Here is a 25472-nt window from a genome sequence, read left to right on the forward strand (position 1 = left end):
TGTGCGTGAGTGCTATAGTTGTGTCCCAAGGAGGTAGTGGCCACCTAGTGCTCCATAAGAGGTTTGATCCCGTTAATTACACCCCTGGTTGTCTGAGATTTGTTCCCAGAGAAGGGAACTTTTTTCTGTACGACATACTGATCTGGTATCCTGGTTGATCAGGTTCTCTGCCACCTTGATTTCAATAGAGTCACTAACCACACTATTCCAAAACTTGGGGGCCTCAGCCAGGATCCCGGGTTTATCATAATGCATGGCATGTTCAAATTCCAGGCAATGTTCTGTTACTGCTGATTTAGTGGTCTGTCATAGCCTGGAATGGCTTTGGTATTCTTTACATCTTATTTCAACTGTTCTGGTGGTTTTGCTCATGTAAGACATATCAAATTCACATGGTATATGGTAGATACCAGGTTTCCACAACCCCATATCATCTCTGACCATTCCAAGGAACACTTTGTTCTTGTTTGGCGGGCAGAACACACTTTTGATTTTGTATTTTTTCAGGATCCTGCTGATCAGCAGATACAGGCCCTGCACACAGTAGGAAGGCTATCCTCCTGGTTTCTTCTTCTTGTTCTTCTCCCATTATATCAGGTCATCTGCTGGGATGCAGCACTTCGCAGATGTCCCTGTTTGAGTACTCATTGTCTATAAACACTTGCTGTTGACGTTCTAACTCTGCTGCCAAGCTGTCTGAGTCAGACAGAACATTGCCTGGAACTTGAACACACCATGCATTATGACAAAATCAGAGAATCTGATCAAGCAGAAAGCAGGATACAACCTCAGTACAGTGTGGAATACAGCTTTAGAATTACTACAGAAACAATGGAAAAAAGTTCCCTTCTCTGGTAAAAAATCTCAGACAACCAGGGGCGTAATTAACGGAATCGAATCTCTTATGGAGCACCAGGTGACGATTACTTCCTCGGGAGACAACTGTAGCACTGATGCACAAGAGAGGGTACAACAACCACCACCCAAAACCTCAGGCACCACACATCCTAGGAGCAGACATGATACAGAACTCCAGATGGTGGCCACAACCATGAGAAACCGCTGTGGCCTGATGTGGAAGGAAGTGCATCTCATAAAGGTGTACCAAGTCCTCGAGAATGACAGGGGCATGATAGAATGCCAGAGTGGTCACCAACAGCATAAGAAACATCCGCAGCATGCCGATAGTGCTGGGAACGCACCTGGGGTGTGCAGACCTAGTACAGAACACCTTGGCATGGCTGCCACCGGGAAAAACAGCAAAAACGGGCACGAACAGACGACAGAACAGCACTGCCTGAAACAGACACAGCAGGTGCCAATGGTGTAGGGAACACCAGACACTGCCCAGGCATAAATAAGGGACACGATCAGATTGTCAACCAGTTGCGGGAAATACTCGAGAAAAATACCAAGTTATTTTGGAAACTTGTGGTAACGTCTTATGGGACCAAACTGCTGCGGTCATCGGTCCCTAAGCTTACACACTACTTAATCTAACTTAAACTAACTTACACTAAGAACAACACAGACACCCATGCCCAAGAGCGGACTCGAACCTCCGACGGGGGAAGCCGCACCGACCATGACAAGATGCCTGAGACCGCTCGGCTACCCCGCGCGACACTGAGTTACGATGTGGAAGACACAGACCATCAGTAGTACACCTGATTCCATGACATGACACCGAATCGCCAGGAAAGTCTAAGAAATTAAAATTTAGTCAACCAAAATTTAGTAATTTTTAATTGGAGACTTTTGCTTATTAAAATTGGTGTCAAGTGGTTCAGAAAAATCTGGCGATCAAACATATATCAACAATTATTGCAAATTTACAGTGGTATGGCTATGATTGGCACTGGAAATTTTTAGCAGGTGAAGCTTTTCATTATCAATATCTTTTAAACTAATAAAGTTTGGTCTGATGTTAATAGGTGACTGAAAACAGGGAAAATAGTTCTTTAATTTGAAAGTCATTTTTCCTTCCAAATATACCTACTAGCTTATAAAATTTTCTCTTTGGCTAGATGTATGAAACTTTATACTACTGCCATCATTTCTGCCAAAACTAATTATCTCATTGCAACCAGAACAACAAACTGAATCATCTGAATAATACAGTTTTGTTCTGGAATTTGTTTCTACAATTTTGATAGCTTGCTTAACAAGTGCTTAATGTACGAATTTTAACATCATAATTTTAAAAAGAAAGCTCACAAAAAATTTAAATGGACCTTAATATTTGATACAGCAGTGTACTCAAAGTAGAATGGTGGGAGTCAACCTACTTTGTCACAACCTAATTCAACACACTTGAATATTTGTTTCATGATGGAGGTGGAAAAGGATGGCTGCCTTCCCATCCTTGATGTGTTGGTGAGGAGACAGGTTGATGGTACATTGGGACTTGCCATTTATAGGAAGCCTACTCACACTGACTTGTATCTACAGGCTGATAGTTGTCACCATCTGCCTTAGCATCAAGGGGTACTTCGTACCTTAGTTCACAGGGTCCACTCATCTTAGACCTATAAAGTTTGTGAGCTGAGTTAGTCCATCTTGAGGTTACTTTTTGTCAGAATAGTTATAATGAAAGACAGATCCGATGCATGTAATGCAATCAACCGACTGTGCACCGGATGAGTGATGATAATACTCAGGCAGCACCAAAGTCTATAGCCTTTTTGCATTTCACAGGGAGCATTTCTAAAGGACTGGTGTATTTTGTGGAAATATGATGTGAAACGTATTTTTCAACTACCATCTAAGATTAGGGTCCCGTTAGGTTCCCCACAGGATGATTTTGGTTTGCGTAAGGCGGGTGTCTACCATATTTATCACATTTGTGGCATGTCACGTATTGGTCAGACTATTGGGATTGTGGAGGGACAGCATACTTCGTATAAGTGTCACACACACTTAAAACAGACGAGCAAGTCTGCTATTGCAGAACATTGTCTTGGCACTGGCCATCCTATACAATATACCAACATGAAGATTGTGGTATACATTTCCAGCGACAGTGTTATTAAGGAAGCAGTTGAAATTAAATTAGCAAGTCACCTGTGTGTCCAGGAAGTAATGCAAATGATTCTGCTGAGAAGCGTGTGCACGCTGTAGCACATTCAAGCTGCGTGGGCTAGGTTGGGGGGAGGGCAATGATGACACTTGTCTCCACAAAGTGGCCGAAGTCAGGCTCTTTAGAACAGTGATTTAATCAGTAGCACTGATATTGTGAATCTCATCTCAAAGATGTGTCACAATGTGTGATGTAGCACATGATTGAACAATGGCGCACAATCAAGTTCTATGTCAAACTCAGCAAAAGTTATACCAATACCAATCAACTGATTCTGCAGGCCTACAGGGAATTTGCTCTATAGTTCACTATATGTCTGATTACAATAATTACAATACACTGTAATTTTACTATGCAGTTATATATTTATGGTCATGACTTAACTCTCAACTTACACTAATCATCATTTAATGACATCTGAAACAATATCAATTGAAAACACTTTAGTAGAATTTTTATTCCAGCCTTATGAATGGCATAATCAACTGTTCGTAATGTAAGCAGTTTTCACATTACCAGCCATCAGCATGACTTGAAACACGGTTTTTAAGAATATTTTGCCATTGGAGTTACCATGAGATTCATCTTATGAAATTCAGAATAGAAAAGCTTTGTGTTTTACAAAATAATTTATTTAGATATATTTTTATTTTCTGCTGAGCCTGTTATCACGTATAAACAATTTTGCAGAAATGTATCTCCACTGTAAATTATGTACAATATTAATTATAATGTTACTGTCAGTACCACATACTGTAAGATTCAATATAAGGACCAATGTTAGGCCAAAGAGGATAGCAGTTGTAGTTCAAGGCAGCTGCTGTTAAAGTCAGTTTTGTTAAACCTGTTTTAGCTCAATCGAGAACAGCCAGAATCATGCTGATTTGTGAAATTGCAATGAAGATGCGGAAAGAGGAAAAGTGACCAATTTGTAGTCAGAAGACTATTTGGAAAGTAAAACTCCCAAAATCATGTACAAATACAGAGTAATTAAAAAAATCACCCCAGGGAATCTGTAGTGAACAAGAATGATGTACTAGTTTGATCAATGACCATCAACATTGCTGATTTATTGAGGTAAGTATTTGTTTGTCAATGACTTGTTTCCTGCTTCTTCTTCTTCTTTTTTTTTCCAACTTTCTCTGTACACTGGAGAGAACACTGAAATTTATCACTGCAACCTTTAATTAATTTGCCTCATAGCTGTGAGCAGGAAAACTTTCAAGCAGTGAACTTGATCTGGGATACCATACAGAACCTGTATTATGTATAGTCATTTTTTAAGGCTCCTGATCATACAAAATAATAAAACAATTTAACCACAGAATCATGTTTTGGAGAGCATTGTAAACAACTGCTGCCTGACTGGTAAGAGAAATCTCTGAAGGAGTTCTGTAAACAATTAAAGAAGATGACAAAAATGATTTTCTGTTAATAGGTGAAATATATTAAAAAATGTTATTGTGCCAGACTGCAAGGTCGATGTTCGACCTGGAATCCGATCGCATCAACTCAACAAACATTTTAAGAATGTATTGTCCACGAAAAGAAACACGGGCGAAACTGGTAACAAAACTTTAAGTACCGACGATTACAGAGGTGTCTTAATCCACGTGGGCACAAACTCCATCCGTAGAAACAGTGAGGAAGAAATCGTGAATGAAACACGGAATCTGATTAGATCGGCGAAAACGGTATACCCAACATCCAGGCTGGTAATTAGTGGAATTATTCATCGAAGATCGGTAAGTGATACTTACATCAACAGGATAAATACCGGCATTAGGGAACTGTGCAACAGACTCGGTGCAGTATTCATTGACCCAAACAAATTCTTAAACTACAAGTGTCTGGGAAAAGACGGCCTGCACTTGAATAGATTAGGCTCTGTGAACCTTAGTAAAATGTTCATAGACTTGTGTAAAGTCCTAAGATGCAAGGGAAACTAATTCATTGTGATAGGGGTGACAAAGAAAAAATTCAAACTGAAAATAAAAAGTTTAGGTACCAAACAAAGGATGCACGTAAAATAACTAAAAGCAAAAATGATCTATTGATGCACTGGAATATAAATGGCTTAGGGGCAGAACTACCAAATCGTAAATTCTCAAAAATCGACGAACTAAAAATTCTGCTTTCAGAATCCGTAAATATTAAAATAATCTGCCTAAATGAACACTGGTTAACAGAAGATAGTATAAAAGTACTAAATAGTATTAATAATTTTAAGGTAGCTGCTAGCTTTTGTAGAATAAGCAAATCTCGTGGAGGCTCCTGCATTCTTGTCAATTCTTCCATAAGTTATACAGTAAGAGATAGTTTTAATTATTTAAATGAAGAGAGCGTGTTTGAAAGTTGCCCTGTAGAACTGAGTGATCTGAATACACTGGTTATAGCAATCTACAGAATTCCTGGATGTGCGGTAACAAAAGTGTTTTTAACCAAATTCGAATGCCTCCTGGAAAAACTCCAGAAAGAAAGTAAAAAAAAAGTTGTTATAGCAGCAGACTTCAACTTAAATGTCTTAGTTGAAAGCAATGATTCCACAAAATTTCGTGACTTAATTCAGAAATCTGGTTTCAAGCTAAATTTTTCTGAAGGCACTAGGGAAAACAGCAGATCAGTGACCTGCATTGATAATATTATTACTAACTACAAATTTGACAGTGGAAATAAGCACAAATACTGCTTAGACTTGGGCATTTCAGATCACTCAGCTCTGTTTATTGAGCTCCCAAAAGCAAATAACCTAAAGCTTCCAGAAGTGTGTATAAAAAGGGATCTCAGTAAAAGTAAAATGGATTTATTCCGCAGTAAATTAAGTATAATAAGCTGGCCTGTAGACTACAATAGTTCAAGCTCAATAAACTATGACAAATTCTTAAATTGTTTCTTAGAGGTATTTAATGAATCATTTCCTCGTAGATATAAGCAAAAGAAAGTTAATGGTAAACTCAAATGGATTACAACAGGAATAAAGATCTCTAGTGCCAGAAAGAGAGAGCTCCAAAATGAGTTAAAATCAAACAGAAATCCAGATTTTGTTATTTATGTCAAACAATGTAAAGCTGTATTTAGGAAAGTTGTGGCGGCAGCTAAAAAAATGGCAAATAATAAATTCATACGAGAACACAGAAATAAGACAAAAGCAGTGTGGTCAGTTGTTCAGTCTGAACTAGGAGCCAAAGTAAAAATTCATGAGATTTTGAAAATTAGACATGAAAATGAAATTATAGTAAACCCTGTTCAGATGTCAAGTTGTTTCAATGAATTCTTCCTAAACGTAGTAAGATCGGATGTGGATACGACATTCTATCAGGGCATCACAAATTTGGAAAACAGCCAGAACAAATCTTTTAAACAATTTGAAAAAATAACCCAAAGGGATGTGGAAAAGGAAATATTGTCTCTAAAAAACAAAACCTCACATGGGTGGGATGAAATAACAACATCTGTAATCAAGTATGTGTACGATATTATTTCCCAACCACTGTCAACTATTATAAATCAATCTTATGAACAGGGATGCTTTCCAGAGGTATCAAACCTCTATTCAAGAAAGGATCGACAGAAGATATGGGGAATTACCGCCCTATCTCTCTCTTGCCGGTCTTCTCTAAAGTGTTTGAAAAGATTGCAGCAAAACAAATTAATAACTTTCTTACAGTAAATGATATAATTTTTAAAAACCAGTTCGGATTCCAACAGGGTAAAAGCACTGCGAATGCTATAAATGAGTTTATCCAAAAAATATGCTCCACGTTAGATAAAGGTAGAAAGGTCACAGGTATATTCTGTGATCTGACTAAAGCTTTTGATTCAGTGAACCATGCATTACTCCTCCACAAATTACAGATGCATGGAATCAGAGACACTGCTTTAAAATGGTTTAGCTCTTACCTGTCAGGTAGGAAACAAAGAGTAATTTTAACTTCAAATGGAACCAATTATTCATCAGATTGGAAAACAGTTCCCCAAGGAGTCCCACAAGGTTCGATATTGGGTCCCTATCTGTTTCTTTTTTACGTAAATGACCTACCACTTGCTATTGATGTTCATTCAGTCTTATTTGCTGATGATACATCAGTTCTAATTGAAAATGAGGCATATGAAAATATTCCAGAAAAAGCCAAAAATACTTTAGAAAAACTTGAATCTTGGTTCTGTCAAAATGGACTAAAACTAAATGTAACTAAAACCAAAATGATGCAATTTGAAGCTAAATCAGTAGAAAGGAGTGAAATAAAGATAACTTGCAATGATCAGGATATAACAGAAGCAAACCACGTGAAGTTCTTAGGCCTAAATCCTGACAAAAATTTAAATTGGAAGGTACACATAGATTACTTAGCAAATAAACTGAACAACTTAGCATTTGCAATGTGTATTTTGTCAGGTGCCACAAACATGGATACCAGAAAGATAGTTTATCACTGCTACTTTGAGTCAGTTATTCGTTATGGCATAATCTTCTGGGGAAATTCAGCAAATGTCACTAGGCTCCTAGTATTACAAAAGAAAGTAATTAGAAACATGTGTGTTGCAAAAAAACTGGAATCCTGTCGACCACTGTTAAAAAATTTAAAAGTACTATCTATCCCCTCACTTTACATATATGAGATGGTGGTGTTCCTATATAGAAATCAAGATACACTAGACAATTTCTGTTTTGACCACAACTACAGCACTCGCCACAGAGATAACTTCAAACTTCCAACACATCGTTTAAAACTTTATGCCCAAACACCAGAGTATATGGGGTTAAAAATTTTCAATAAAATAAAAGGCAGTAATATATTTAAAATGGAGATTGGTTCACTGAAAAGATTGCTCTTTACTCTACTGGTGGAAAAGTGTTATTATTCTGTCGATGAATTCATTGAGGACAGCTACACAATCTGAACACAGGGATTGTAATACATTTATTATTTTATGTACATGTGTAGCTGAAACTTAGAAATGTAAAATATAATGTAAACTTTTGTATTTCTCTTAAAAAGTGAAAAAAGTTTCTTTTGTAAACCTTGACATGTCTCCTGTACATCAAATCAAATGATTTGAAAATTGTATGTAATGAGATGAATAAACCACATAACATAACACATAACAGTAATTCAAAATAACTTCATACAAAGCATAAACAATGCTGGTTTTTGAGAAATGCTTGATTCTGACAAAAAAACATGAAATTTTGACCTATCAATTACATTAAGGGATAGGATAACCGAAGTACATAAAAGAAGAATTATAATTAAAGGAGACCACTCACTGAAGAGCAGAAATGTTAAGTTGTTGACAGGCAGACTAAAGAAAGAAAACTTGCTAGCTTCTGGAGTAATCCTTTTTCAAGCTACAACACACACACACACACACACACACACACACACACACACACACACACACACATGGGTACACATGCTTATGGCCCTCCATTGTGCCAGCTGGACACACAATGCCACATTATTTTGGCAGGTGGACTAAATTATTGTGGGGCTTGTGTCAGGTGGTGTGTGTAGAGGGAGAAAGAGGTGGAAGGCAGGGAGAGGGGTTGGGGATGAGTGGCTAGTGGCTCCATGGGAGGCAGCCACTTTGCCTACTACAAATGGGACTGGTGGGAGGAGCACAGGCTAGGCAGGCATGTGATGCATGGAGCTAGTAGGGAGCAGCGTATGTAGATGGTGACTTCTGGACATGAGTTAAGGAGGGGGTGACAGGACAGAGGAAGAGGGGACTGTTGAATGGAGGGTTTCAGGACATAGGTAATTGGGGGACTGATGCTATGATGATTATGGAAATGAAGGAATGTGTTGCAAAGATACCTTCAATCTTCATAGTTCAGAGAAGCTGGTGGTGGAGTGAAGGATCCAGACGGGCTGGGTTGTGAAGCCACCATCAAAATTGAGCACGTTATACTCAGCTACATGTTGTACCACCAGGAGGTCAACTTTATTCTTGGCAACATATAGTGGCCATTCATGCAGGTGGATAGCTGATTGGTAGTCATACCGACAAAAAAAGCTGTACAGCATTCACAGCGCAGTTGATATATGACATGGCTCCTTTCACAGGTGGTCTGGCATCTAATGGGGCAGGATAAGCCTGTGACAGGTTGCTCCTTGGTCTTCCAAAGCAATATGATCCCTGTGGAAAAGGGTTGGCAGTGGGGATGGTATAGGGGTGGACTAGAACAACTTTAGGAGAGGTGGGAAGGATCTTGGATAGGACGTACCTCATTTCATGGCATGATGAGAGGTAATCAAAGCCTGAAGAAGGATATAGTTCAGTTGTTTTAGTCCTGGGTGATGAGGGGAGGCGGGGTGGGGGGGGGGGGGCACTCCTCTGTAGTTGATTCTTGGGGACTGTGGGAGGCTTGGGGGTATGTGAGGATATGATACGGGAAATCTGTTTGCGGACTAGATTTGGGAGTAGTGCTCGTCTGTGAAGGCTCTCATGAGACCTTCAGCATACTGGGCAAGGGAGTTCTCACCATTCCTGAAACATCATCCGCAGGTGGCCAGACTGTATAGGAGGGATTTTTTGGTGCTGAAGAGGAATCAGTTGTCATAATGTAGGTATTGTCAATGATCAGTATGTTTAATTTGGACAAAGGTGTTGGCTGGAGCCATCAGAGAAGTGGAGGTCAACATCCAGGAAGGTGGCACATTGGGTTGAGGACCAGGTGAAGCAGATAGGAGAGATAGTGTTGACATTATGAAGGAGGGATGGTGATATGGCAAAGTGTCACTGACAGGTGGCAAACTGGCTGCTTACTGTCAAACTGCTACCCACTCACCCTTAAACTCTCCCCCTGCCTCCTAACTTTCTCTCCCTGTACCCACCCCAACTGACACAGTCTCCACCACAACTTAGGCAACTTGTTGAAATGCAGTATTGTGCATCCAGCTAGCACCATGTAGGGACATAGGAAAGCATATGCAAGCATGTGTATGCACGCATGGGTGAGTTTCTTCTTTGTGTATTTGTCTGTAGTTCAAAACAGGATTCCCCCAAAAGCTAGCAAGTTTTCTTTCTTTATGTGCATAAAGTCGATGACTCAGTGCTTCTGCTTTTTGGTGTGTGGTCTCCTCTAACCCAAAAGAATTTACGTTCTATCATAAGTTTCCATATACATACACACACATATATATATATATATATATATATATATATATATATATATATATATATATATATATATATTATATATATATATATAATTTGATTTGACAGTTGCTTTAAGGGCGACAGTGGCTGTAGAATGCAACAACAGGGCTGTGTACAGTTACTGTGATGGAAAAATCATCATGCGATGTATTAATTAAGAAAGCAAAAAATGTACCAGATAAATTAATGTGTGACAGAGAAACAGCAGTTATGTACACAAATTTGTCTACAATAGAGAATTGAAAGACTTTTTCTTTACTTGGTATATGAACTGTGACTTTGTGTTGTGGTTTGAACATTGCCATTTATGACCTGAAACTTTTAATCAATCTGCATCACAACTGCAAGTAGAACCAGTTCAATACCATCATGACGAACAATATCAACAAGTGTGCAGAACCAGTTCAATACCATCATGACAAACAGTATCAACATGTGTGCTCCAAGCTATACTCCAATTAAAATTACTTTGTGACTGATGTTTCAGCAACTTGAGTGGCAGAGGTCTTCCAACAACCAAATGTATTTCTTTCTCAAGCATCATGTGTCCAGCAGGTGTGTGCAGTGCTTGTGAATCTTTACTGGCTGCACACTGGTAATACCACCACCACTGCACACTGTCAGTCACAAACTGATTTTAATCACAGTATAGTCACAGAAGTGTTGACAGATGAGCAAAATGCCAACTGAATGACAATTGCAAATAAACGTTTGGACTGTGTTCAAATTCAGCCTGATTTTTTTAGATAATATTATTACTGGGGACAAAACATGGATATCTGTCTATGGCCTGGGGACAAAGTGCCAAGAATTACGAATGGTACACTCCTACATCCCCCAGACAAAAGAAAACAAGAATTAACAAGCCAATAGTGAAAATAATTATGGTTGTCTTTTCCAACAGTAATCGTATGATCCACAAGGAGTTTGTACTCACAAGACAGACTGTCAACATTGCCTACTACATGAATGTTCCAAAACAATGATAAAAAGGATCCTTTGCCTGGGAAAGGAGATTGCTGCTCATTGTGCTGTTCCATCATGACAACGCTCCCAAACACACCTCTCTGCACATCTGTGGCATGGCTCTGACAGCTTTCTTTTTGCTTCTGAGGATTAAGACCACCATCACAGGACTATGTTTTGACGGCACTGGTAAAATCCAAACTGCCGTGACAATCTCTCTGTCCAAGTTGCTGTGACAACCTCTCTGTCCAAGCTGCCGTGACAATCTCTCTGTCCAAGTTGCCATGATAACCTCTCTAAATGAGAATCTTGACAAGGCCTTCCAGGGCATGTACTATTCCTGGGAAAACTGCTGGAAAAAATGTGTAGATACACTTCAAAGACTTCTAAGTATTTGTAACTATATTTTTTTTTGTTATGACAAGACTAGTATTGCTTAATGAACACGTCCTGTATTCCCTCCAGATACTGAGCAAGGGAAAAATGATTATATGTCCTAACCTCCTTTACTTTAGTCTCAGGATCCCTATGTGAGAGTTACGATGAAGGCAGTAAAACTTTTTCACAGCCTTCTTTGAATACCAGTTGTTTAAATTTACCCAAGAAGATTCCGCATAAACAATGTTGCCATCCCTACTAAGATTAACATTTAAGTTCCTTGAGCATATGGATTTCTCTTTCATATATGCTATAAACTCTAAATACTGGAGCAGTACTGCAGAATTTGGCAAATTAGCTTCTTGTGGCAATTTCTTCCAACAACTTTAAATCTCCTATTTGCATTTCCTACTACTGGTTTATGTGTCTGTCCCACTTCATATCATCTCTTTGTATTAACCCTAAGTTATGTGATGGGCTACAGCAGTTTAAACACTAACCTTGTAATCACATATTATCGTGTACTTTCTCTTTATTATGAACATTATTTTACAAGTATCTACATTCAAAGAGAGCTCCCATTAATTACACTAAGTGGAAATTTTGTCCAAATTGTCCCGTATTTCCTTCAAAACTTTCAGTTCATGCAGCAGAAATGGGTGCAGGGTATATAGGCAAGTAAGACTTGACAGGAACCTTGGAAATGGCAGTGGTGCCCAAAATACTATCACTCCTACGTGACTGCTCTGATGGTGTGTGCAGCATTGACTTTCTCCATTAGTTTCCATAAGTGACCAATTCACAGGTAGTCATAAACAGTCTGAAAAGCTTGTAAAGGTATTGAAGGGTAGATTGTGTGGATAAATAACTGTTACAGAAAAAAATGGTATGTTGTACCACTTCAGAGTTAATTAGCATTGAAGTTAGCCTATCAGGCCTCTGCATGAGCAAATTCAAGTAGGCCCCCAGAGATGGTGTCGTTAAATGTGTTCTTCATTTGGTTTCCTGAAATGGACGAATAGAGTGAAAGAGAAATTGAACATGGGACAGTAGTAAGGAGCAAACCTGAACCAAAGGCTTACCAGTCTTGCATGCTATCATCTATGCTATGTGAACAACTGATACTAATTGTTTAGAGGAGAAATTTCGGAACCATTCCTCATAAAAACAGGCTTACGACAAGGTGACTGCCTATCACCATTACTGTTCAACTGTGCACTGGAATACATAATGAGAGAATGGTACAAGGACAATCCAAAGATGATAAGAATTGGAAGTGCAAAAGATGATATTAGCTTAAACTGCTTGGGATTCGCTGATGATCTTGTTCTCCTAGCCAACACCGTTCAAGAAGCCAGGCAACAAGTGAAATCACTACAAAAAATAGCAGAGAAAGTAGGCCTTAGAATATCACTTGAAAAAATGGAGATTATGCTAACTGGTCCACCACTTGCAAACAAAATTACAATAGGAGAACAGGAAATCAAAATTGTTGATAAATTTAAATATTTAGGCGAAATAATAACATACAATCTAAATGAGAAGCCATCATGGCAGAATAGAATAAAAAAACTGAACTACGCAAATTACATTACCAAAACTACATACAACAAAAAAAGCCTATCTATAGATGCAAAATTAAAACACTATAAAACAGTTACACAACCAGAAGTAACGTATGCAGCTGAAACTATCTTCAAAACAACTAATACAGCAGAAATTGACAGAATACTAAACATAGAAAGGAGAATAATTAGGACATGTATAAATAAACAGTATATAAGAAATGGACATTGGAGAATAGCATCAAATGAAACAGTATATAAGAAAATAGAACCAGTCATGAGCACGATCAGGAAGAAACGCATCTCATTCTTTGGACATCTGATGAGAACTCCAGAAAACAGAATTAGTAAAAAATTAATACAAAAATTGTGTAATAGCAAGAGCGACATTAAATGGATCACAGAAATTAAGGAAGATATAAAAGAACTCCAAATTACAGTAGATGACCTAAAAAACAAGACAGAGAAAACCAGAGTACTGCAAGACCCACAAACCAGACTACAAATGAAAATCAATACAAGGAGTACAGGAAGAGTGGTCTAAAATGAAGAAAGAAAGAAAATATCTGAAAGGATGAAGAAATATTGGGCAGACAGAAGAGCAAAACACCTTTCATATAAGAATAGACTCTAATAATTATATTACCTAAATATCGTATTCAGTTTTTGTTGAGCCAAATTGTATCCCTGTGTAACAACTTGTTTACAACTTTGTATTTTTGACTAGAGTGGTCCAATGAAGGCCATAAAATAAATAATAATAATAATGATAATAATAATTGTATGTGACTTGAATTTGCACACACAACAGTGTGATTGGCTAACTTCAACACCAATTAACGCAGAAATAGTGCAACATACTGACTTTTTTCTTAACAATTACTTCTCAGCCCAACCTATCCTGCAACAACTTACAAGCTTTACAGACTGTTTCTGACCATCCTGTATACGATCGAAACTAGTCATCGACTATTTATTCCATACAAGTGAGGTTAGCAAAATAAACTTTTCTTAAAATATACAGCTATCGTATCTCTTGCAATGAAGTGTTGTCCATTATCACTGAAGAGTTCATCATGGTAATCTGCAAAAAAAGAAAAACACTAAAATCTGCAAAGCCATTGCCTCTTGAAAGAACCTGTGGATATGTTACCTATAAAAGATTTACTGCACAGCTGATTTTAAGAGTTTTCTAGCATGATGAAATTAATGCAATGTCTTAAATTAGCCATTTTGCTATGATGCAAAATTAGTTTGGTGTCTCAAACATTTATGCATAAAACTTACAAATATATATATATATATGGTTTTCACAATGAATAATGGAGAGAAACAGGCAAGATTTTCTTCGCTTCAGTTTCCCTAACATAGCAATACAGCACAGTTTATTTTCTGTGAGTTTTATTTTTAACACGTACTATGTAACCAAATGAACAATGAACAATGCACTAGTGTGACACAAATGTAACTTACCTAATTTTTTTAAATCATCCTTGCTTGTAGGAGTAGGAATTTTTTTCCGGATTTTTGTCATTTTTTCAGGTTCTGAAAGACCTATTGCCATACCTTGCACAGAATAAAAACATTTCATTAGTTTAGAATGTAATTAAGTATAATTTTAATTGATGTATAGTGTAACTCTCAAGAACATGGTTATAAATAATATATAATGAACTTAAAAATCATATGAGTAGAAAGAACTGGCATGTTTCATTCAGAAACAAAAAACTGATATAATGAACTGACTGTAGCTCCAATTTCCATTAACCGTTAGTAATTATGTCTCATCATTGTTAGTGCAATGTCTATCAGGACCATCCCATTTAAATTATACAATGTTAGCAATGTTTCAGTGCAAAATATGTACATGCCCTGAAATAGTTCATTCATTCAGCCACAATGCACAAAGCACTGTCTTGAATTATTACATTTTACCCCCAAATCAACCCACCTCTCCTCTTCACATTGTTCCAATCATCATTTTACACCTGTCACTTATTTCCCATGTGCAACAATCACTAACATGTACAGCCCACAGCACAATTTTTTTCACGTTTTCATTTACCAGACCAGTAACTTGTTATTCAGAGTTCCTTTTAATAACCACCAATGCCTTTTTCTTTCTGACATCCCAGCTCAAATTATCACCTGCTCCTCCTTTCCACATCTAAGAAAAATATAAAATATTCTTTTTTGTGTGCCTGTCGATGACTCGCTGTTTCTACTGCTCAATGAGTTATTTACATTCTGCCAGAACTTTCCATACCATATTTTCTTTAGGACTAACCACAAAATCAAAAATAGCATGGAATTACCTAACACAGACAACTGAACTTCATCAATTTCTGGCAACTCAACTCGGAATTCTAAGTTGCACAATGCACATGGAACTAGTCGCCTCAGTTTGAAGTATACACTCTGGAAACAGAGGAGTAAAACTATAAATGAGTAACCTAAGGCCACAGAAGGAATGTTTCATTGTAGATATTCCATTTACAGAAGTATAAGTTTTGTACGAAACATATTACCTGAAGAAGTCTGTTTATATGCTGACTAAATGCACCAACGTGAGTTTGATGGCTTGATATTTTTGCTCGCCATACTTGTGTAAACATCTGTAGGTTTCGAACTACTTCAAGTTCATCAAGACCAGGAACAGTTTCAATGTTAACCGTGTGAAAACCTTCTGGTGGCCTTGGATCAATCAACAATGATAACTTATCCACATCCTCAGAGTCATCAATCTGAAAGTATGTATATAGTGTCATACAATTCACAGGACTGCATGGCAAGCAAATCTCATCAAAAGTTACATACTTCAAATATCCAAGTATCTTTATTTCCTGTTGATAGCTCCAGTGCTGGACGTTCATCATCTGAGTCTTCAGTATCAAATGTTGGAACCTTCCCATTGGAATATGTGTCAGGCTCCTGTACACAGTGATTACCATTATTACAGCAGAAACACACATCCAAGTATCACATACTCAGTCTCACAATATTAAAATGTGAGTACTATGACTACAATACATACCGTATTTACTCGAATCTAAGCCGCACTCGAATCTAAGCCGCACCTGAAAAATGAGACTCGAAATAAAAGAAAAAAAAATTTCCCGAATCTAAGCCACACGTGAAATTTGAGACTCGAAATTCAAGGGGAGAGAAAAGTTTTACGCCGCACCTCCAAATCGAAACAAAGTTGGTCCATTGTAATATAAGACACAATTTAGGTCGAATGAATAACGATACAGCTACAGTAGTTTGGTTCGAGTCGTAAGCTTAGCAGTTAAGCTTCACCAGGTAGCCATTGCTATGCGTCAGGTGCTCCGTCCGTAATTATACGGGTACCCTTCCTTTTTCACTTGCTTCGTATGGTTTGAATCGATTGCTTATTTTGCTTTGATCTGATAAGTGCCGTTTTCTTTGTTATAGATGTCTACGTCACTCTAAGCTGAAAATGGATTACTGTACTATGTCACGTATTGTTTGTCGCATTCTGATAGTGTGTGTTTACGGCCTGTCGCCGCTCGCGGCATAGCTTGCTTTTGTGATCGCCTACTGCCGCTTAAAAAAAAAAAAAAGTGAGAGAGAGGAATCGTCTCATTAGCGAAACAATGGCAAAAGACTGCTATTTGTTGTTACTTACACTGCTGCTTTCTTTGATAATGTTTAACAAGAACCAAATAATAGACTGCGTATGATAGAACATGTTCTGAACGAGAGTTAGGCGAAAATTTTTCTCCGTTTGAAAATCTTTGCGGCCGCTTCTTTAGTACATCAAATTCTGCACAGAAATTAGAGTCATCTTGCCGTGCTTCATTTCTGACTGTATCACTATTAGGTATAAGAATAATACAAATATAAACATGACAGGATATGTACATTCTTCCGCGTTTGCTGTTGTCTCACTCTAGTTTCGTAGTTTATTAGGCAGACAGGAATTAAATGAGATAGCAGCAAACACGAAGGAATACATGGCAAAATGTTTATATTCACATTCTTTCTTATGGTGAAGAGAATACTGCATGTGATTCACATTTCATCAGGTTCCTATTAGCAACCATCTCTCCTCACAGGTAGGAAAAAATTTAGAACGTAGAGTTGGCCATATTGACAAACATCCCAACAGTCTTGCCAGTCGGATTTTCGTAGTACATTGAAATTCTGCTACATTCGAAGATGAACAATACGGAATTTGTACTTACTTCGTTGGATAATGTATGAAAATGCAGTGGTCGAAACTCAGGGCGGAGAAAAAAAGCTCGTCTTCCACCCTTTTTCTTTAAAAAAATTATTTACTGACGCAGAGGTTTTGGCACCAGTATTTATCTTTGTGCCTACAAAGCATGCCTGTATAGCGCTACATATATTCGACGGGAGAAGTTAGTTGTGGCAGCACCTACCAACATTTTTCAGAACTTCCGCTTGCTTTGCACTCGATTCTAAGCCGCAGGCGGTTTTTTGGATTACAAAATCCGGAAAAAAAGTGCAGCTTAGATTCGAGTAAATACGGTATCTGTTTAGCACAGACTCAACATTAAGGGGAGTTAGAATGGAAATTTTTTTTCACATTTTCAGATTTTTATCTCATTATAAAATTTGCAATTTTCCAAATAAAATGATATATATATATCACTTATACACTCACATGGGAAGTATTTTATTTAATTTTTTGAAATATAATCTACACCTGTTGAAAATGTTAAAATTTTTACATGCGTTACTTTAAGATCTAACAAAACTGGTAATTTTTTAAATAGAAGGCTGTGGATTGCTATGTTATAAAGGTTAAATTACATGTTTGTATTGGTAGCAGTGTCAAAAAGATTATTGTATCGATTCATAGTACAAACATGCATTGTATGTCAAAGTGCTAACATTTTTCTGATGAAAAGTGATGAATAGATTGGAAAATCTCTCAAAAAGTAAAGTATGATGCCAAAACAAAGTGTTTTTAAGAAATGTGTGTTTCAGGGTAATAGATTTTTGAATAAAGGGAAACATTGTGTTCACATGTGGCGTGTGAAATTACACACAATGAAATACAGGCAAGCTCATCAATATCTAGAGAAACGCCCATTAGTGCTTCAAAGATTAAAATAAAATGTTGTGATACACAGTTTTCTCAAAACGAAAGTGGTGTAAATGGTAGGTTTGGTTATATTCGGATAGATTTACACATCCTAACAAGGGTGTTAGGTGAATGTGTGTGTTGCAAAATATATGGAGGGCCAGTTAGTTTACATGAAGACAGTGAGGTATCAAATGGACTTACCAGGAAACTTGTCATTAATTGTGCCAGTTGTAAGTATACTGATTCATTTTGGAATTCTGATAAGTGTAAAGATAATTATTTTGAAGTATAAGTTAGGTGGTTTTATGGATTGAGAGCTTTTGGCAAAGGACGCACTGTAGCAGAAAGAATGTGTGCCATGATGAATATGACATGCCCACCTTGTAGAATCAATAAGTATGCAGGATTTATCAGAGCTGCTGTGGAATCTGTCGCATGTGAGTCAATGAAGGGTGTTGCAAACATAGCTGTTGAAATAAATGATGGTATGACTGACACACCAGTAGCTTTTGGTGACGCTTGGCAGAAGCACAGCTATAGTTCTAAGAATTCTGTTGCTACAGTGACCAGTGTGGACACTGGAAAGGTAATAGATTTCCAGATTTTAACCAAACATTGTTATAAGTGTAAATCAAGGAATGAAGAAGGGCATATCTGTGACAGAAATTATGAAGGAACAAGTGGTGGTATGGAGGCTCAAATGGCTCTAAGCGCTATGGGACTTAACATCTGAAGTCATCAGACCCCTAGACTTAGAATTATTTAAACCTAACTAACCTAAGGAAATCACACATGTCCATGCCCGAGGCAGGATTCGAAACTGAGGCCGTAGCAGCAGTGCAGTTCCAGACTGAAGCGCCTAGAACTGCTCGTCCACAGCGGCCAATGGAATGTAGGCCTCTGCAGCTACTGAAATTTGTAGTCGATTTGTGAATGAAAGGGGAGTGTGTAACACTAAGGTGATGGAGACTCAAAAACATATAACAGTGTAGTAGCTGCTCAGCCTTATGGTGAGAAGATTATCACAAAACTGGAATGTGTTGGTCATGTCCAGAAGAGGATGGCCACCAGGTTGAGGATGTTCAAACAAAGTTTGAGAGACAAGAAACTTTCTGATGGTAGAACAGTAAGAGGCAGGCTGACAGACAAAATGATAGATGAACTACAGTAGTATTAGGGGATGGCAATTAGAAATAATATTGAGGATTTGTTGAAACTGAAGCAGGCTGTATGGGCTACCTTCTCCCACAGACTGTCAACTGATGAAAAACCAGCACACCACCTTTGTCCTCCTGGAACTGATTCATGGTGCAATTACCACTATGCCCAGAACTCAAACAGTTTGTACAGCCATAAACATTGCATCCCAGCAGCAGTCAAGTGTATCATGAAACCTACTTACAGAGAGCTGGCAAATCCTGAATTACTGAAAAAGTGACTGCATGGTCAGACTCAAAATCCCAATGAATCATTCAATAATCTTATACGGATTCGCTTACCAAAAAATGTTTTTGCTGGAATGAAGACACTAAAGTGGGGTGGGGGGTCAGTGATGCTGTTATTGCTTTTAATGATGGCAACATTGGTAGGGTGAAAGTGCTACAGCATACTGGAATTAATCCTGGAGCAAACTGCATCAGAGAACTTGAACAGATGGACAAGGTTTGCATTGATAGAGCAGAGTATGCAGCACAGTTGGCCACTAATGAGTCCAGAAAGAAGAAAAAACTTGGAAAAAGATCAAGAGGATGATATACAGTATGGTGCAGGGTGCTTCTGAGTGACTAAAAATAAAAAATTAAGCATATACAAAGTGAGTTACAGTCTTTCAAAACTTTAGAAGCCGTTCCTGAAAATTTACATTTTCTGTTGCATTTTTCCCTAAATCTCAGAAACAACTTTGAGTACAGTATTCAAATTTTCAGGGAGTAATAACATACATTCCCTGAGTCTACTGAACTAAAAAAAGAACATAATGTTATGAATAATTAAAATTATTTAGGATAATGTACAAAAAAATTGAACAAAATTTTAACTGTGTAATTAAAAAATTGTATTTCCAAAAACAGTGGCTGAAACATAATTATTGTAGTTCAGTACACTCAGAACATACAGTTTAATGTCCTGTAAAAGTTTCATGTCAATGGCTACAGTGAATCCTGAAATACAGGGAAGCCAAATCACTAAAATTAACATTGTCGGGATAGGGCATTTCAACTCCCCTTATGCAAGCTTCATAAATACCTGCAATTATCTGATAAACAATTAGTCTATGATTGCATTCATATTACAGTGACAATCATGGTATTTGAATCTGAACAACTCTAGGACAGTCAGAGATTACATACTCTGTAAAGCAAGTGTTAGAGATATTTTCATTTGGAAGTAATTCTAAAAGTTTTAGAAAATATCTGCAACAGCTATTGTTAGTTGAATCACTTCTGCAAATACTTTTCTGTCTTAACAATAAATTTAATGTATCACAGACATTCCATCCATTAAGTTCCCACAAGAAATAATTCTGGAACTGAAGATCTCGGAGGCAATAAAGCACAATCAAGTAACGACAATATCATGAAAAGGATAGGTGCTACTCACCATATAGCGGAGATCAGCCAAAGACCGTGGTCATGTGTGTGTGGGTTGCATTTGCGCGCGTGCGCGGGTGTGTGTGTGTGTGTGTGTGTGTGTGTGTGTGTGTGTGTGTGTGTGTGTGCGCGCGCATTGTCTAATTCTGAATCTTGGGGTGTCACTTTTAAATTTGAACAGCTACATCTCCGTTATGCGGTGAGTAGGAACTATCCTATTCATAATACTGTCATTATTCCGTCCAAGATCAAGTAACCCCATTTTCTCCTCCAGTATTAAGATGTATATAATTTCCAATTCCGTAATATTACTGTAGTCACTACATCTTATCAAAACACACATTTATTTCCAGTCACTTCCAGCAATAAGATCATTTGCCTGTCTGTGCCACAAAGCTAGAAGCTATATAACACAGTATTACAGAGGCAAATAGTGACACTCTATTTGTCAGGTAAATAATGTGGAATTGCATTATATGTGAATTTTCACTGCTCTATAATGTACTTACTCATCTACACAAAATCTTCACCGAGATTATTGTGATCAAAAATTTCTGATCCATTCCATCACTGATAACTGCGATATCAAAATTTTGATCCACAGACTCAGGTTACCGAATACAATCTATACACCTAGTACTAATAACAAATGAAATTCACTTTGAAATTTATGACATACAAGTTATCATCAAACCCAAATTATTCTTAAACAGAATGTTTCAGTGAAAGACAAGTACTAATTCTGGTCTGTGATTGTCAGATTCAGTTGCTCACTTCTTTCGGAGAGCTCTCTCTATACCACACATTAGTTGGTTTGAAAGTATTTCTAGTCCCTTATTCTAATTTGCAGCAATTTGTTTGGCATGAGCATGTCATCAAAGCAAGATATAGCACTGGGGTGTCACTTTTAAATTTGGACAGCTACAGAATCAGAAGTCTGAATTGGGATAATTATGCATGGAATTAATGTAAATAGTTTATATGCATATTAAGAAAAAAAGATAATATTAATACATTTTCCCTGCTCCCTCAGATATGTGCCTATTTGTCGATCTACAAGTGTAACTGTAGACACTGACATACGAGATTTACAAATCACAATGTTTCAAACATTTATATTTGCTATAAAGTATAGAGTACAAAAATATACAGTTTAAAAGTGTGTTTTTAACAAACCAATCTACATGACACAGGGAGCTGAAACTCAGTAAAATGGTTCCATGTTTGAACCACATACTCAACATTTCATACTCATTGTTTCTCATGCTGCTTGAAAAACATTAGTTGTTTTTATTGCAGTTCACAGAATTGCCCATATCATTTTTTGCTACTGGTGACAGTAAAGTGTACATTATAAATAATATACAATTTATTTAATAAACTAAATTATATACTGAATTATAGCAGTGCAATTAATTAAGAAAGTAGTTGCTCAAAAATGTATGTTTACTTACTGCAAGATTTTTTAACTGATATAAATCTCTGTTTTTCTTAACTGTTTCCACTATACTCTTTTGTATTTCATTAAGTCTTTTCTCATCTGTCCATGGATTTGCACACGATATTTTTGGAATGGGAGGCACAGGCAATGGTGAAAGGAATATAGCTGTGCCTGTTGCTAACGCAATCATCATTTTCTCTCCAATAGCAACTTCAACCTGCAAAACAACATCTGCAATTGAAAGGATAGCTAAAATTCAAATCTGGTGGATTCAGAAATACGTTCACTGTGTTCTACAAGGGTTTAGGAACACTGCATCACATCTCAGTTGATTTGAAAAAGAAGAGAGCATTTATTTTGTTTATTTTTAGACGCCAAAAATTTCACATGCAATTTCCGAACACAGCTTTCCTTCCCACCATTTGGAAAACAAATTATTTCATGATGTACATTAAATTAAATTTCCCAGCACTCTCTTGATGAACAAAAAGGAGGGTAGATGGTGAGACTTGACTATGTCAGTGTGGATCTGAGTTGTCTCAAGGTGCTGAATGACCTCTTACAGGACGCTATTCATACTAGAACTGTCATAATCAGAATGATCAGCAGAATAACTTCCTGAAACAGCTAAAACAGTTATTTAATACTTCCACATTCAGTAATGAGTTGACTTCCAATATAGGATACATTATATGGTTGTACACCAGTCATAATGGTTCATCGCATTTTGAGCCGTGCGTGAAATCTGTTCAGGTTAAATTCTGCTGTGTATACTCAAAGCAACTCTTCCAAATATTGTGTAGATGGACGTTCCACCTGGAAGGATGTAATAAGTACCTCTTCAAGACAAGATAGTAGCTTTAGATTATCTTGTTTCAAACTTTCCTCAAAGAGTCCAACAAATTCCTACATACGTTTCTTAACTCTTCATTCACATGACAACACATGATGTTTCTGTGTGTTTCAATCTCACTAGTATTTTTCTTGAACATGAGTTATTTCAGTCTTTCAGATTTAAGTTCTTAAGAGTAATCTTAGGTTTTCTCTAACAGCAAATCAAATACTTATGCAGTCCTTACATCCTCCAGAACTGCTTTTAGAATGTCTACAGAATGTTTTATTATGGTTGCATTAAAATTTTGATTCTGTAGAGATCTGGCCAGTTCTTCAAATAGTCCAAAGAATTCAATAGCAAGTGCCATATAAAAAAATATTCTCAAACTTTTCGAACCACTTCATGTAGCTCGCGGGATTTTCATCTGTTATTGAGCTCTGTGCATTCAACACTTCGGTCACTGTTTTCTGGACCTGGGTATAGTTTTCACTGAAATGTTTAGAAGAATTTGCCCCTTAAAAAAAAAAAAAAGGTTCAAATGGCTCTGAGCACTATGGGACTCAACTGCTGTGGTCATAAGTCCCCTAGAACTTAGAACTACTGAAACCTAACTAACCTAAGGACATCACACACATCCATGCCCGAGGCAGGATTCGAACCTGCGACCGTAGCGGTTGTGCGGTTCCATGGTGTTTATCACATTTACCTCGACACTGCACAATAGACAGTAATTTCTGGAAACACCATGTAGTGCAAGATCCAAACAAGAATGCAGTGGAGGTAACAGCTCTTTAACTGGTCTTGAAGAAGGATTACCTTCACAAGCAAGTGTTATGGTACTTCAACCAGGTCTTCAGTTCTGGTACATCATTCTTCTTCTCATCTAAAAGTGTCATGAGATTTCTATAGAACATTTCATGAGCTCTCAGTGTGTGTTCTGTTTAATTCAGGCCTCTGAGTTAACTGATAATTACTAGTAAAGCAACTCCCGTTTTTTACTGATTGGTCAGCAGATGTGCAAGTTTGCTGACCACAGGTTGCTATTTCCACATCACTGAAAACTTGCAACAGATTCTCATTGAAAAAGACTATAGTCATGTATTTTCAACTTTTCTATAGTTTTTTCCAGTTACAGAAACCTTGTTGAAAAAAAAACTTTTATTTCTGTGGGTTTCTATTGCTCACTATGTGGACTGACCTAATGCAGTCACTCTTTTTTTGTAATGTAGCCATGGACAAGACAGAAACCATTCTGAATTACATAAGCTACAATTCCTTTGCAGAAAAATATGACAGAACAGAATGTAGTTAGTGTTATAAGATGTTCTGACAGCTAGCAGCTTCAAGGATGTGACTGATTCAATTATAGGCAAAGACTGGCCCCAACCAAAATACTAATCACATATTTTTCAGGCAGCATTATTTTTATAAGGTCATGTTCATCCTTACACGAATTTCGAATTTTTTTTGGGGGAGAGGGGGGGGGGGGGAAGGGAAAGGGGGGGGGGGGGGAGAATACACCCTATCTCAGCCCCCCAAGACTTTACAGTACTTACGAATTATTTCTAGCCCTTGCAAGTCTTCAAGTACTTTATACATAAAAGTAATACACTCTTCAAAGAAGCACTTCTGCCTTACAAATTTAAGGAACACATTTTGAAATGATGGAAATGTCTGGTTGCAATTGTCAAGCCCGCCACTCTCCAAAGTACACAATCCAGGGCTCACAGAAAATTATTGGATATTAAAGATCAACTTTCTTTTTCTAAATAATACTGCTTGTCTCATGATAATTATCATGGAATACACTCAAACAATGAATAGAAAATTTATGCATATCTTTTACAACAAAACACATTATTTTCAATGAATATAAGTTCAATAAATTTCTAAGAACCACATTAATAGATATTGTTTACCTTGAGTCCAAAAATTGAATTCATACCAGCAAGCTTTAGTTTTATGAGTAACAATCGATGCAATTCATATTCAAGGAAAGGTAGTCCATCAGAAATTTCTTTTGCATTCAGTTCACCTCTCAGAACACGTTTTGGGCGACACACATATGCTTGCAAGAAACAACCTTTGCCCATTGTTGGTAAACCTTCAGGAGGCTCAATTGTTGTAAGCAGCACATCCGGAACTTTTCCTCTCCTTTAAAAATAAGCAACTGTGTAATGCATTGCTCTAGAATTAATAATTAAACAAATCTGCTATATACAAACTCACCCACACACTACACACTTCATCATTGTCACCCTGAAAGGCACACTGCTTTCACTGTAAGGAATGTGACAGATACTGCACGCTGGCACATTATCACCATCTGAAGATTCCAGAACACACTGCATTTTTGGAAGAGTCTGAAAGTAATTTTAA

The 25472-nt window shown here is 37.3% G+C and overlaps 1 protein-coding gene across 3 annotated transcripts in view; it reads right to left on the reverse strand.

The window, feature by feature from the left end:
- LOC126183522 (C2 domain-containing protein 5) overlaps positions 1 to 25472 on the reverse strand; it is a 224131-nt gene that overhangs the window by 23732 nt on the left and 174927 nt on the right. For all 3 annotated transcript variants that reach the window (XM_049925581.1, XM_049925579.1, XM_049925580.1), the window contains 7 exons: positions 25323 to 25456; positions 25013 to 25247; positions 22272 to 22475; positions 15970 to 16083; positions 15681 to 15896; positions 15468 to 15570; positions 14626 to 14718 (listed from right to left, as the gene is read on the reverse strand). In XM_049925581.1, coding sequence (XP_049781538.1) covers positions 14626 to 14718; positions 15468 to 15570; positions 15681 to 15896; positions 15970 to 16083; positions 22272 to 22475; positions 25013 to 25247; positions 25323 to 25456 — 1099 coding nt within the window. The remainder of the gene's footprint in view (positions 1 to 14625; positions 14719 to 15467; positions 15571 to 15680; positions 15897 to 15969; positions 16084 to 22271; positions 22476 to 25012; positions 25248 to 25322; positions 25457 to 25472) is intronic.

This window comes from Schistocerca cancellata, chromosome 4 (genome assembly GCF_023864275.1).
Source record: "Schistocerca cancellata isolate TAMUIC-IGC-003103 chromosome 4, iqSchCanc2.1, whole genome shotgun sequence".
In the NCBI taxonomy this organism is placed as follows: Eukaryota; Metazoa; Arthropoda; class Insecta; order Orthoptera; family Acrididae; genus Schistocerca; species Schistocerca cancellata.